The 15,456-nt window shown below is 57.5% G+C and overlaps 1 protein-coding gene across 1 annotated transcript in view; it reads right to left on the bottom strand.

Annotated features, from left to right (window-relative positions):
• The window catches only part of ANGPTL4 (angiopoietin like 4), a 31,003-nt gene extending 17,557 nt beyond the window's left edge, over positions 1–13,446 (bottom strand). Inside the window, exon 1 of the mRNA XM_031062210.1 lies at positions 13,323–13,446. Within this exon, the coding sequence (XP_030918070.1) occupies positions 13,323–13,446 (124 nt within the window). The remainder of the gene's footprint in view (positions 1–13,322) is intronic.
• Between the last annotated feature and the right edge of the window lie 2,010 nt (positions 13,447–15,456).

Here is a 15,456-nt window from a genome sequence, read left to right as displayed (position 1 = left end):
TTTAGAACCAAGGAGAGAAACAAGACGTTGATTAAGTCTTCCAGCAAGGACCCTCCTGACCCTCCAGGGAAGGAGGGATGCCCAGGGTCCCACGGAGCCTCTGATGCAGTGTGGGGGTGGGCTGGGGGCTGGTGTGGTGGGCTGGGTTTGATGGCCAGGCTGTCACCCTGGCAGTGCCTGGAGAGCTTCCACAGCCACCTCGAGCACTGACTGATGGCAGCACAGCTTGGCCCAAAGCAAACAAGGCTGAGGTCAGGAGCAAGGACAGCGGATGGCAGCGCTGCTGAGCAGTGGCACCCCCCCCCAGCCGCCCCTGACAGGGTGATGCAGGGGCCATGGGGCCCTTGGCAGCACCAGCGGGTGCCAGCTGGCAGCAGCCCTGCAGCAAACACATCACCACCTTTACCGTGTGTGGAAAAGAAGGAAACCACCCCTCTAAAGGCATTTCCCATCTGTGGGATGTAGGCAGGATGAGACCAGGTGATGTCACAGGGGATCTCTCACAGTCCTGCAAACTGTCCCCAGCTGATCTCAGGGTAACACAGTCCTGGCAGCCTCAGAGAGACCCTGTCCCAGTGCTGTGCTGTGGCACTAAACCCTGCTGGGGGGACAGCAAGTGACCAAGTGAGCCACCAGGCCATCTGTCACCTGAGGGATACCACAGCCAAAAAGAAATTAAGTCCCCAGTTACCCACTACAGCAGCACTTTAATGCAGAGAAGTGGGAGATTTCAGGTTCTGCAAGGCCCATGAACCCTGACTCTGTACTCTCTGATTTCTCTTGGAAGGGACTTGGAGAGGCAAGATGCCATCATGATAGGCCGTGATCTAAGAGCCAGGGACAGCTGGTGGGCTTGGGGCAGATGGGGCAGAGCTGGGGCACAGCTGCTCACCCCAAACCACACCTTTGAGCGCCCTGTGTGGAGATGGGCATGAGCAGCCACGTGGGACTGAGCCGTGCCCTTGCCCCTGGCACCAACGGGGTCACCCTGCTGTGCACTGGGTGCCTTGGGTGTCAGACATGGCTGCAGCACTTGAGACGGCTGCTGGAGAGGCAACTGCCAGCCCTCATTTGTGTTACCCTGACAATATTCCCCATAACTGACTGAACAAATCATGCAGGGCTGTAAGAGCTCGCTAATTAACACAGTTATTATTAGCAATGTCAGGACAGGTTTGAAAAAGGCAAGTTCAGAGTCCCAGTGCCTGAGAGCAAATCCCAGATGACAGTGGTGTCCTCTCTGTCACTTGGGACTGCATCTGAGCAGTGGGAGCAAGGACATCCCCGGTGCCAGACGGGTTGGATGGGCTGCCCAGGCACTGGGCCAGGCATGGGAGCTTGGCACAGGATGAGGGGGGTCGTGTTGTTGCCAGTCTCTCCCCATGGGCCAAGAAACTGCTCTTGGCTCATGCCCAGGCAAATCCCAAGGGAATTGGGACCTTCATGGCTCAGGCCAAGACTCCTGGTGATGCCAGCAGCTGGCTGTGGAGGGGGAGCCAGGTGAGAGGGTTCTGCTGGGTGCAGGGAGGTGCTGCCCATCCTGCAGTGCTGCCTCTTCCCCACATCCCAGACTGCCCCAGCCTGGCGGCTCCGGTGCTCTTTGCTGTATGTAGGGCAGCCCCGGGGTGCCCGCAGCAGCTTGTTCACTGCCAGAGCTCCTGCTGCTCCTGCTCCCCATGGAGTGCTTGGAGAGGTGCCTAATTCATCCTTTCAGAGCAGAGATAAGATGGATTAAGGTCTGCTTAACGGTTGCCAAAAGAATCGCCATTAGACCCTGGAGGGCTTAATCTCCACGAGACTAAAAGCAGACAGGCTGCACCCACAGCCAGTCCTGTCTGCCAGGGGATAAACACCCAGTGCAGCATTTCAGGGAAACCTTTGGAGGCTGAAACACATCCCAGAGGGTACATGCTGTCTTGAGTGCCCAAGGCTGGGTGCTGGATCCCACACTTCCCCCAGCTCCCAGGGGAAGTGGCTGAGTGAAAGCACAGGACTGTGTTGGCCACTGGAGTCTCAGACACCTCTGTGCCTTGACTCTTCCTTTCCATGAGCTTTTCTCCAAGGCTCCTCCATCCTGGCAGTGTTATCTCCTGCAGATTAGCTCCCCAAAGCTGTCCTTGCCCGTGTGCTTCTCAGCTGACTCACTTTTGTTATTTCCTGCCCCTATCTCTGATTTCCTTTGCTGTCCTCACACTACCATTCCCCAAGGTCCAGCTCCTCTCCAGGTACCCCTGACCTCACTGCTGACATGTTTCCCAGCCTCCAGGCTCATTTCAGGGTATAATAATGTCCCTTTCCGTGGAGCCAGGGCATGGAGGGGACAGAGTTCCTTCTCTCTTCCCATGGCTACAGACAGCCTGAATTCTCCCCCTCCAGCCTGCCTGGGACACATCCACAGCCCGGTGTGGTCAGCGTTGTGCCCAGTGTGACCATCACAGCTTGGGTAAGGCAGTGCCAGTCTGGTGTCTCATCCTTGCCTGGGAGGAAGTGCTGAGACTGGCCTGGGGGTTTGGACCTTTCTGGCAAGCCAGACCAGACAGGGCAACGTTTGCATTGCAGTCAAATCTTGGGGGTAAGGACGCTGTGCCAGGTGCCAGCTACCACAGGGGATCTGACCCCCCTGGCTTTGCAGCACAGCCAACATGCCTCAGGGCTAGAGACAGGGAGAATGGGCCCCATCAACCCCAGCCTGGAGAGATCTCTGCCTGTCTGGCCGTCCCGCAAAGAGGGATCTTCAGTTCATTTTTCTGCCAGACCCTGGAAAGAGGCAAGGCACTGGCAGCATGCCCAGGGCAGTGCTTATGACAGCAGCTTTGGGCTCATCACACCTCCTCCCTGAAAAACACTGACATCTCCAGTGCCATTGTCTCTGGACTTTTTGACAGGAGAGGTCTCACAGGCATTCCTCTCTCAGCAGCATTGTGTGGGTAAGTCTGGCTGCATTAAAGCACAGCCCCTAAAACCTCCAGCCGCAGCCCTGAGCCCTTCCCTCCAGGGTTCCCCTAACCCCCAGCTCCTTTCATACAGGTAAGAAACCCTCCAACTTCACTGCCGTCCCCCCTGCCCTCCCACTGCCGTCCTCTGCCTTTCCTCGCCTGTCCCCTCCCCTTGCAGTCCCCCAGGATGGCACCTGCCCGTGGCCATGGAGCAGATGGAGGCTGGGCACAGCTCTCCCCTCTGCACTGGGATGATGCAAGCTGTGCTGGTGGCGGTGACACACTGTCCCAGCAAACAAACCCAGCCCGGCCGCGGTGCCATTGCAACAGCCCGCACAGCCAGGGACAGCCCCACTGTCTGCCACAGCCCGGGGCTGGCAGGGGCAGCTCCTCTGGTGCAAACACCGACCCTGCTTCCCTCAGGGATGATCTTTGACTGGGCTGTGGCTGCCCAGACCAAGGAAGCGACCTGCATCCTGAACAGTCTCCATTCCTGACAGCAGGATGAGCTCAGCTGGGTTCTGTGCTGTCCCTGCAGCCTTGCCTGTCTCTGCACCTGCTCTGCCCTGTCTCTCCTCTGCCCCACGGCAGAGCAGGGCTGCTGGGGGTGGAGGCCCTCAGCTGATCCCCTAGGGGCCTTTTGGAGCTGCCCCTAAACTCCCTGTGGGGACAGCAGGCACGGGAGATGGGCCTGAGGCCTCAGCCATGGGGTCCATGGGGTCCATGTGGCCCCTGGCTCTGGGACCCTCTCAAGTCACGGGATGAGCCGAGGCACCAGCAGGGTTCAGAGCAGGAGCCAAGGGCACTGGTTGTCCCCGAGGGTGACACAGGCACTGCCACAGCTGTGGAGCCCAGAGGGAGCCAGCAGTGGCACGGCAGGGTGAGCAGTGATGGGCAGATGTAGGTGAGGGTTGAGCCGTGCTGGGGACACTGAGCCTTCCCCACGCTCCTTTGATGTAATATTTGTGGGAGCAGTGTGTTCCAGCAGTGCCATAAACACAGAGAAGCAATAAACTTGTCTTTATCTGCCTGTGGAGCCTTGGGACCATCTAAATTAGGAAACAAAGGAAAAAACAACAACTCCAAAGGGCTTTTTGCTAGCTGAGCTGAAAATAGAGCAGAAGCCGGGAGGGGGAAGTTCAGCCCAAACAGGGGCATGTGGGAGCTGGGAAAACTCAGCTGGCCCTGGTGCCACCCCCGCCCTGGCCCAGAGCCAGTCTCTGCCTGGGAACACACTCAGGCCACTGTCCCTGGGCATGGGGGCGATGGTGGCCCCGGCAGCACTGCTCCCCCAAGGGTGGCAAAGGATGCTCGGCCAGGCCCAGGCTCCAGCACGGGAATGGCGGCGCTGTCTGTATGACAGCACTGCCTGTAGCTGTGCCCTGCCTCTTGGGCAACCTGCCCGGAGCTGTCTCCTCTCCTGGACCCGTCACAGCCCCTTCCTGTCCTGATCCTCCAGCAGGGCAGTGCCATTGCTGCAGGGGCCACGCCTGTGTCACAGTCCCTTCTGTAAGTCACTGACCTCACCCTAGCTTGGCGCAGTGCTGTCCTCACATGATCAGAAGCTGATCCCCAATGCTCTGAACCTTGGCCCAGCACATGGTATCTCCTGGGCATGGACAGTGTCAGCTCATTCAAAATTAACTATTCTGGGTCATCTTCCTCACAGAAGACAATGACATTGAAAAAAATGAGGGTCCTACCCAGGGATGATTGTGAAGACAGGTTTGCATTCACATTTACCCAGCCCCTCAGCAGGCTATTACTCCTCACCCCTATGGTCTCCAAACTGTGAGGTTTTATGGTACTGCCATCAACCATCACCAGCCTATTGCCACCCATGACCAACCCCTCACCATCTGTTGCCACCCATCCCATATCCATCCCCATTACCCCCAACACATCACCACCCACCACTAACCCACTGCCACCCCTCACCAAGGAGTCACCACCCCTCACTAACCCATCACCAGCCAGCACCATCCACCAAACCATCACTGGCCCATGCCCACCCATTCCCAATCAGTGCCACCCACCCCCACTGGGCAGCAGACACAGCCCCCGTGGTGATGGCAAAGTGTGGCCCTGCATGGGAGGCTGTGGGGACAGTGCCTGTCTGTGAAGGTGAAGCACTGGTGGCAGTGAGCTGTGGGGTCAGCTCTGCCAGCCCCCAGGGCTTTTTGGGCTCTCAGATCACAGCTCGTGTTATGAAAAGCATAAATTATTAATTGCAGCTAAGAAGAGAAAGGCTGTGAGCTGCTGCCTGCTCAGAGCTGCTGCTCATCTCTGGGCTCTGCCCATTTAAAGCAGGTCTCACATTTATATTTCATGAGTGTGTCCCTCAGCAGCAGTGTTACAGTGAAAGGAAGGAGCAAGGCACGCTCTGCACAGAGCCCAGCAGCCTCCTCCATCCCAGCCAGAGCCCTTACTGCTGCACAGGAAAACCCTCCCCAGGCACCCTCCTGCTTTCTCAGAAAATTTAGGACAAACTGTTAGGGCTTGTCCTGTGCTTTGGAGGCAGGCATGCCACAGGCAGGTTGGCACAAGCCATCCCTGTTGAGGTGGGTGAGAGCACACAGAAAGCTCAGCTCCATGGAGGTTGTCTCAGCCTGGAAGGCTTGGCTGGTCCTGAGCCCCAGCTGCTGGCCTGTCAGAGCAAATTCACATCACACTTCATTAAAAATCTGGGGCTCAGTCCAGGCACCCACCCCAGACAAATGCAGTGGAGGGGGGTGAACCCACAGAGCCCCAGCATTTGGGGACATCCTGCAAAGACCTGTCCTGCAGAAACACCTCCTTGGCTCAGTGCTTTGGGCACCTGCCAGGTCCTGGACTGACCTGGCACCTTTGTGTGCTTGCTGGGGTGGTTTGGGGTCCTGGGCTGGTGGCCTGGCTGCCTGCATTGACAAGTTGGGTTTGTGCCCCAGCAGCTGCAAGCAGGAGCTCCCCCCAGCACCCCTGGAGTGGCCATCTCCCGTGGGCGGCTGTCAGCTCGGGTGCAGCTCTTCCATCACCTGCTCTCAGGAGCCTGTCTGCTTGTTTGTTCTTGCCTGAACCCATTAATTAACCTGAATTAAAGCATCATTTGAGCTGACAGTGCTGGGCTTCCTTGCGGCAAGGATGTTCATTACGATTACCACCTGGGCAAGGAAATTACAGGAAAATTCCTGCACTGCCAAGGTCTGGGAATGATCCACCAGCAGGACCCACAAACCTGGGATGGGGCTGGGATAATGGCAAAGAGCTTATTCCCATGCAGCTTGCTGGAAACAGGAGCAGATGCAAAACCCCTTGAGCCTCTAGGAGCAAGGGGCTGTGCCAGGGGGATCTAACCCCCATACAGCCTAGGGATGATGGGGAAGAACTGTCTGTGATGCAGTAGCTGCTGCTCCTGGAGTTTGTGTGGGACCCACCAAAAATCCCCTTCCCTGGAAGAGTTACAGCCCTGGGATGGGCTGCAGAGCCACAGGCTATCTCCATCCCTGCCTGGGGTTTCAAACCTGTTTGCACAATGCTGTGGCCATCCTGACCTGGTGCTGGGGCTGGCCCTGTCTGACCAGCCAGGACATCCCATGGCCACTGGGCTCATGGGGCTGTGATGGACCCTTCCCTCTCTCTGCACCCACTGTGTCCTGCCCAAGATGTGGTTTTTCTTAAAGGTGAGTGGAAATACAGAGAAATCCTTATGGTGGGAGGGAGGAGCATGGCCAGGTCAAGGAGCATTGCTTTGAGCCTTTTGCCCCTGTGAGTGACCAAATGGTGGAGGGTCCTGCATTTTGCAGGGGTCCTGCAGCTCCATCCTCCTCCAAGCAGGAACCCCTGAGGGCTCCCACACCAGGAGCAGTGTGGGGGGTGCCAGTGGCAGTCCCTGTGCCCTGTGTCAGGGATTTCCATTGGAAGCTGAGGCATGAGCAGAATCCAGCCTGTGTGCCCCAGTGCTCTGAGCCTGCCTGGGTGCTCCTGTCCCCACAGCTGTGCAGCCCCTTCCTGTGGCTGTGGGCAGATGGAACGCTGCTGCTGGAGGGCAGGACATGCCAGGGAAAGGCCAGCTGAGCCAGATTTTAAAACTAAATTACACCTTGATTTTTTCACCAGCTTTAGCACAAAATGTGATCCCTGTCAGTGAGACTCAGTGGGTTTGGATATGTTCATCTTTGCGCTTTTCCATGCCTCTCTGTAGCCCCTTTCCAATACCTTGGGTATCCAATGCAGTTTCTGTGCTGTGTGTTCTCACTTGCCCAATGAATAATCAATTTAACTGCCGTATGCACGGTTCATCGAGAAAGAAACTGCTGCTTGCTAAAGGTGTGAAAGTAAGTCATGGGTAAAATTAGCTTAGCCCTCAGATGGGAATTGACTCCAAAGCAATGGAACCTGCCCAGGCTCCCAGGAGCTGGACCATTTTCAAACCAGCTACTGCTTTGCAGAAGAGGGGAAATACTTTCCCAAAATGTGGGAGGAGGGTTCTGGGGATTCAGTAATGGCTCGGTGGCAGAGGGGAGAGCAGTCACCACGATGAGCCCGAGCTGTGTTCCCAGGCTTTGAAACAGCCAGCCCGGAAGAAAATGTCCCGGGACGCAGAGGGAGCTGAGGGCAGCTGTGCCCAAACAGTGCCTGGCCCTGGGTGGGCTGGGCTGGGGGTGACCCTGGCCAGCCCCGCTCCTGGGCTGCTGACCCTGCCCACTACAGATTGTGTTTCTTTTTGTTTTGAAGAAAAATGAATTTCTGGGGTGGGATTTGCCCCCACTCCAGGGATTTGGACATTAATTTGTAATGGGGATTAAGAGTTCAAATCCCTTAAGCAGCTTTTGCAGCCCCATCCCTCATTCCCCTCACTGCCGAGACCCCCGGGCAGCCCCGCTCAGGCATGGACAGTGTCTGTGAAACCCCCACGTCAGCAGGGCCCTGGGCACAGGGGCATTGGCATCACATCACCAAGGACCCCCTTGCCTGCGGGAAGCAGGGACATGGAGGGAAGGCCCCAAGAGCCTGGCTGGAGGTTTCACTGCTGGCTCCATCCCAACCCTGGACATGGAGCATCTGCTGGGGCTGGGGCAGGGCAGCATGAGGGGCTTCTACCATCCAAGACTGACATGAGCTTTGGTAAAGGCTCTGGCACCCCCATAAACATCTCCAGTTCAGCTGTGCCCCTGGAGTCTCCCTTCCCAAGAGCACAGGGCTCAGCCTCTGCTCCAGCGTAGGAGTCCTGCTGGGCATTGGGGTTTAAGGCTGGTCCCCCCAGCATCAGACACTCCTCAGGGCTGAGGAGCAAGTGCTCCACTGCAAGACTCTTCTATAAATAGACTGACACCATTTCTCTGTTACTTAGCATGGACTTTAAGGCTATTTCCACTATATTTCAGTTTTGCATGTTGATTTCCTTATGACGTGCCCCTGGGAATATCTGTCATGGTTTAAAGAGCAGAGCTCACTGGAAGGCAAGGGACAGCTTCAAGGGCCCAGCATCCAGGGCAGTAAACTCAAGGAGAAGGATTGTCCTCCTGGTTTGATGGAGGGAAAGACTGTGGGTGTGCTGTTCCCAGCCAAAGACTGCTGGCAGCACGAGGGGTGCTGTGGCAGGGAGCAGGAGGCAGCTGCCAGGGCTCCCTGTCTGGCAGAACCCTCAGCCCCAGGGCTTGGCCTCAGCAGGGGGTTAAGGGACAGCATGGCCCCAGGTGTGGGGTGCTGCATCCCTGGGATCTTCACCCCTGCCTGGGAAAAGGGCTCCACACCACAGACATGGTGGAATCCCTTCCTGGATTCCTCCACAAGGTCCTGTCCCCAGCTGGGAGATCTGGGGGAGAAGAGTGTGAATTTGGGGGTGTCCACCTTGGCTGTGCCCTGGGGATGTGGCACAGTGCAAGGGTGCAGTGCCCCCTGTCCCCTGGTGTGACACTCCTGGAGCCCCTGGCATCACCCCCTCCCTTGCTGAGGGCACAGAGGTGGGGAGGGTCCCTGTCTGCCCTCAGGGCACCCTTGGGCTCTGGGGATTCTCCTTCCAAGGGCTCTGGGCCGTGGGGTGAGGCAGGGGCAGCCCTGAGGCTGCTGCCAGGCACAGCACTGCCTCTGCACTGGCTCACAGTGGGAGGAGGGTGCCCAGGTGCCTGGGAACCCCATGAACACCTGAGCCCCATTAGTGCCCATCTCCATGGGGATGCTGCTCGCTCACAGCCTGGGCAGTCACAGGGGGTGGGGAAAACCAGGGCTGGCTTCATGCCACAGCCCTTCTCCTCTCTGGTATCACTAATCTCACTGCCCACGCCCAGGGCTGTGGCTGCTTTGCTCTCCCCTCCTCCTTCTCTCCACATTTCCAGTCACTCCCAGCAGGGATCCCCCTTTAGCCCAGAGTTTGCTGCTGATCCCTGAAAAATACTGCAAGACGTTGGCAGCTTGGTGCTTCTCACATGTCCTTGTGTCATCCTGGGCCAGCAGCTCCCCCTGCCCCAGCCTCTCCACCTCTGACAGCATTCCATCCTCTCCCTGAAGGAGGTCTCTGCTGCCCTGAAGCACCCACAGCCCCCAGGAAGCAAAGCTTGGCCTGGGAAGGGAGAGGGGAGCTCTGACCCCCCCAGCAGGCTGCTGCATCCCCATCCCCTGCCAGCCAGGCTGCTGAGCCTCTGCTGCAGAAACTCCCTGGGGCTCCGGGATGGCAGCAGCCACTCAATAATCTGAATAATCTGTGGGTGTTTCACATGACCTGGGGTGGCCAGTGGCCAGCAGGCTGGTGTGGAGCAGAGCCTGGTGAGTGGGGAGTGAATGTGCACCCACTGGGGAGATTTTCTGAGCCAGTGGCCACTGTGAAATGTGCCAAACTTCACATTAACACAGTGATAGATGTCTGTAGGCACATCAAACCAACAAAACCCCTCCTTGGCCCACTGGCAAGCAAAGGCAGCAGCTGATTTGGATTTCCTCTGAAATAATGCAACTACAGACAAGGACACATTTAAAAAACAAGCAATTCCCAAGGGCTTTTATCAAAAAACCAAGGAATCATTAAGGTTGGAAAAGACCTCTAAGATCATTGAGACCAACCATTAACTCAGGCCTGCGAGGTTCACCACTAAACCATGTCCCCAAATGCCACGTTGAGATTTAGGGCCAAAGATAGCACAGTTAAAGCCATGCCGAGCCACCAGCCCTCAGGAGAACAGCTCTCACTTTTGTCACACCCAGCGTGTGTCAATGCACTGTAAGGTGGGAACAGCTGTGGTAACTCCAATCTGACCCAGGGCCATGAGGAGGGGATGGTCAGCACAGAGAAAAGTAGCAACTCCAGCATCCATTTGTGGGTGCAGCATCCCATGGCAGTGCTGGGAACGGAAACCCCTCGGAAGCCAAACCCTGGGCTCACCGCTGAGTTAGCAGCCAAGCAAGCCAGGCACATCAGGCTCTTCCAGCTGAGAAATGTTCCAGATGTTCATATCTCCCTGCTTTGTGTTGTGCTCTGCCAAACCTCCCTGCCTGAGGAATGCATAGGGAGGAGAAATGCAGGCAAGAGCAGCTCTTTGTGGTTTGTATAAGCTTCTACCCCTCTGTCTGGACAGGAAATCAGTGAATTTTGGGAGTGAGGTCAGTGGTGCCCAGGGAAATTCTGAGTTTGGTTAGGGGCAGTGAAAATCCGCAAAGCTGTCCTCAGCTGGGGTGGCAGCAAGGGGTTCCTTGCTGTGCTCAAGGAGGCCTCTGTGAGCTTCCCACAACCTTCCAGGGAGCATCCCCAGCTCCTGCCCCAGCTCCCAGCAAAGAGTCAGCATCCTTCACCCTCCTTCCTTCTGCTGTTTGCTGATGAATTGCCCCTGGATCCTTAGAACACTTCCATGAGTCCCAGACGGAGGGCTGGAGTTCCTGCAGCACTTCCCCACAGCAAAATGGGGAAGTTTCTGCTCTTTCCACATCAAAAGGTTCATGTTGGGGTCAGTTCCTTTGGTCTTGGGAGAGACTCTTCCCTTGGGGCTGTCAGAAAGGGGGTATCCACTGGGGCAGGGCTGAAGACCCCGCTTCCCACTTGGGATGGGAGAAGCAGCTCACACTGGGACACCAGGGATGCACCAGAGGTGTGTAACACACCTGGTTCTTGGCAGTACATTACTGCAAAGTCCAAGGTGGACAATGCTAAAATGAAGTGTCATTTCCCATGGAACATTCCTGACTGCCCAGGACTCACAGCTGCCTGGGGAGGACCTGGGTTTCGGTGCTGCACGGAGGAACAGCGCTCCCCACACAGTGCAGGCAGGTCTGGCCAACAGGAGAGCAGGATGCTGCTGAGGGCTTTGAAAGCACAAGGCATCAGAGCAACCAGCAACACCCAGGACCAGCACCCCACAGCCAGGACCAACACCAGCTGCTCATCCCTGGCACCAGGATTTAGGATTAATACCCAGCGCCACTCCCAGTGCCTGCCCTCAGTACAAGCCCCCACACCCAGTGCTGAGTCCCAGCACAGAAGTGCTGATGTTCAACACCATCTGCAGAGCAAAGAGCCTGCACCAGCACCAGTGCATGAGGCGCTGGTGTGCCAAATTTGGGTCCAATTAAAGCAGTTTAGGGTTTGACCCATTCATGCACATACTCCCAGTTTCTCATCCCTGACAAAGGAGAAGGAATTAATTAAATCCATAAGGAAGGGAAAGGTGCTGAGGGTGGGCAGGAGCCCCTCAATTGCCTGGGCCTGGGCAGGGCTAAGGCATCTCCTGCACGTGGCACAAAGAGCCACAAGAGCTGCTCCCCCAGCAGGCTGAGCACACGGGATGAGCACACACACAGGCTGGGCACACACACAGGCTGGGCACACACACAGGCTGGGCACACACACAGGCTGGGCACACACACAGGCTGGGCACACACACAGGCTGGGCACACACACAGGCTGGGCACACACACAGGCTGGGCACACACACAGGCTGGGCACACACACAGGCTGGGCACACACACAGGCTGGGCACACACACAGGCTGGGCACACACACAGGCTGGGCACACACACAGGCTGGGCACACACACAGGCTGGGCACACACACAGGCTGGGCACACACACAGGCTGGGCACACACACAGGCTGGGCACACACACAGGCTGGGCACACACACAGGCTGGGCACACACACAGGCTGGGCACACACACAGGCTGGGCACACACACAGGCTGGGCACACACACAGGCTGGGCACACACACAGGCTGGGCACACACACAGGCTGGGCACACACACAGGCTGGGCACACACACAGGCTGGGCACACACACAGGCTGGGCACACACACAGGCTGGGCACACACACAGGCTGGGCACACACACAGGCTGGGCACACACACAGGCTGGGCACACACACAGGCTGGGCACACACACAGGCTGGGCACACACACAGGCTGGGCACACACACAGGCTGGGCACACACACAGGCTGGGCACACACACAGGCTGGGCACACACACAGGCTGGGCACACACACAGGCTGGGCACACACACAGGCTGGGCACACACACAGGCTGGGCACACACACAGGCTGGGCACACACACAGGCTGGGCACACACACAGGCTGGGCACACACACAGGCTGGGCACACACACAGGCTGGGCACACACACAGGCTGGGCACACACACAGGCTGGGCACACACACAGGCTGGGCACACACACAGGCTGGGCACACACACAGGCTGGGCACACACACAGGCTGGGCACACACACAGGCTGGGCACACACACAGGCTGGGCACACACACAGGCTGGGCACACACACAGGCTGGGCACACACACAGGCTGGGCACACACACAGGCTGGGCACACACACAGGCTGGGCACACACACAGGCTGGGCACACACACAGGCTGGGCACACACACAGGCTGGGCACACACACAGGCTGGGCACACACACAGGCTGGGCACACACACAGGCTGGGCACACACACAGGCTGGGCACACACACAGGCTGGGCACACGAGATGAGCACACGGCCTCAGCACATCCTCCTCCCACGCCTGCGCCAGCTGCTCGGTGTCTCCAGAGGAGCCGAGCTCACGCACAGCCCTTCTTCCAGGCACTCGTGCTGCTGCCTTCAGAGCTTTATGAATATTGTAGCAAGGCCGTTCCTTTCATCTCTGCTTGTTTCCAGGGAGCCCCAAACCTTCTGCACATTCATTTCCACCTCACTATTCCTCTTAATTATTTAAACTCGCCTTCCCAAAAGTGGAGTCCTTCCATTATCACTCCTTCCTCTGAAGCGTATGTGGAATTCGGGGACTTGCAAATCCACTCAACTTCTCCACATTCGTGCTGAGCAGAAGGTTTCCTCAGGCTGCCCCCCCTGCTCCCTTCCAGCCTGGCCCCAGGCCACGTTCACAGAGGCCTCAGCCATGGAAACCTCAGAGCCAAGGCAGAGCAAAGCAGCGTTTTACTGGGGTCCCGAACGCTGAGGATGTTCCCCATGTGCCTTTGATCATTTCCATGGCTCTTCTTGGTGGTTGTCCCCCAGAGCTGCGTGCAGGGCCTGGTGTCGCTGCACTGCAGCTGTACTGACATGGCTCATGCTGGAAAACTCTCTCCTGCTCCATGCCCAGCCTCAGCAAAGCCGAGAGCACCTGCGAGGCCTCCCTGCAGGGCAGAGCCCCTCCCTGGCCCTCTAATGAGACATTCTCAGTTAATTGCCTTTTAACATAGGAACACCAAGCCCAGCTCCCCAAATACCTGAAGTTAAAACCTGGTGGCTCAAACACTGTTGGAGAAATGCAGTTTTCAATGAAATAGATGCACATTTACACCTTGTCTGTCTACTTTTGAAAGGTGGCAGCTGCATTTGAGCACCACCACGTCTCTTCCTGCTGGCCCAGCTCCCAGCTCCCCATGTTGCTGGGATCCTGCCACAGCTGAAGAGGGAGGGTCAGGTGGAGCTCTGGGGGTGCTGGCAGGACACAGGAGCTGGGGAAGGGGGTGACTCAGAGAGCTTTGACACATCTCCATCTCCTGCCATGCCCGAACCTGCTGGGTGCTCAACAGCCAGGGCTTTGTGCCTGCAGCAGCCCTGCCCACGCTGTGCTGTGCTTCGGTGGCAGCAGTGTGACCAGGACATTTGCTGGAGCAAGAGACCCCTGGCCACTGCTCTTTTTCCCCATCCTGCTATTGGTGTGACATCCTAACCCTTATCTCATCCCCTAAGGGTCTCTTGGTTTGGCTCATCTTCCCTGAGGCCACTGTGGGAGGATTGGGGTTTTCTCACCCCACTGAAGGGGACAAGAGGGCTGAGGAGATGCAGTGTGACCCTCAGCTCCCCCAGCCCTGCACTATTCCTGTTGCTATTATTTGTTTATGCATTCATTGGTACCCAGCTGCAGACTGGAAATGGTGTGAGGGGCTGCCAGACCCCGGCCTCAGCACCACCAGCAGCATCAGCTGAGCAGGGGGACCCCACTCTGAGCAGCTCCCAGCTTCATAACCCTCCAAAGCACTCCAACAGAGGTGCATGCAGCTCCTCTGGGGCTGTGTCAGCAATGTCCTGGCGCGAATCGTCACAGTGGCATCGCTGACTGATGGGCCTGTGCCAGCAGCCCTTGGGAGGCCCATCCCTTCCACCCACCCTGACCTGCTGGTGGCTGGTCCCCAGCAGTGGGACCCTCGCCCGCTGTGGCCAGGCCAGCACTCGGCTCCCTGCACCACTCCCTGAATTAATCATCAGCCTCACTCTGTGCTCCACTCCTCACTTAAAGAGATTTTTACACATTAAAAATTCACAGCACTAAATGATTGATGGCTGAGGCCCCCTGCACTCCGAGGAGGAGCTCAGGCTGCTCCAGCTTCACTTTCCACCAGGACTCCAGCATGTCCTTGTCCCAGCCACCCCCAGTGCTGCACTGGGCGTCATCCTGGGGGAAAAACCAGCATGGCAGTGACCCCCAAAAAGGCACCATTAGCTCTCCAGAGCTGCTGGTGGTGTGCTGAAGGTGTTTTAGGTGCTGGAGCATCTCCAGGGCCCTGGGATGTGCCTGTTGTGGGCAACACCAGTGGGAACAGGACGCTCTGCTCTCGTGTGGTGTCTTGGGAGGGTCTCAGGGGAGCTGTTTGCTGGCCTGAGCAGCACAGGGGAGGGCTGCAGGCTTGAGTGAGAGCTGCAGTGGAGGCCTCCTGTTCTCTCCTCCCATCGCTCCATCTCTCATCCCAAGATGTGGCAGATGATTGGGAGCAGCCATTGAGGGGCTGCATAGGTCAGTGTGGATGGGGGGAAGAAAACCCGTTGTGCTGACCTGGGCCATGTGAGCTCTTGTCTGTCCTGTCACTGTCCCCAGCAGTAATAAGCTCTTCCCCCACTCCCCCAGAGGCTTGATGCTTCCTACCCCCAGCTGATGCCCACACCTCAGGGGCACCTGCCGTGACACCCTCCAGCAAGCGCCCCCAGCACCGACCTCCTAAACCCATCCCCTAAACCCATCCCAAACCCATCCCAAAGCCCATCCCTAAACCCATCCCAAACCCATCCCTAAACCCATCCCAAACTCATCCCTAAACCCATCCCAAACCCATCTCAAACGCATCCCTAAA

Source organism: Geospiza fortis, unplaced genomic scaffold (assembly GCF_000277835.1).
Source record: "Geospiza fortis unplaced genomic scaffold, GeoFor_1.0 scaffold254, whole genome shotgun sequence".
NCBI classification, from domain to species: domain Eukaryota; kingdom Metazoa; phylum Chordata; class Aves; order Passeriformes; family Thraupidae; genus Geospiza; species Geospiza fortis.
The sequence above is the reverse complement of the archived record's forward strand: the minus strand, read 5'-3'. Positions and strand labels throughout refer to the sequence as shown.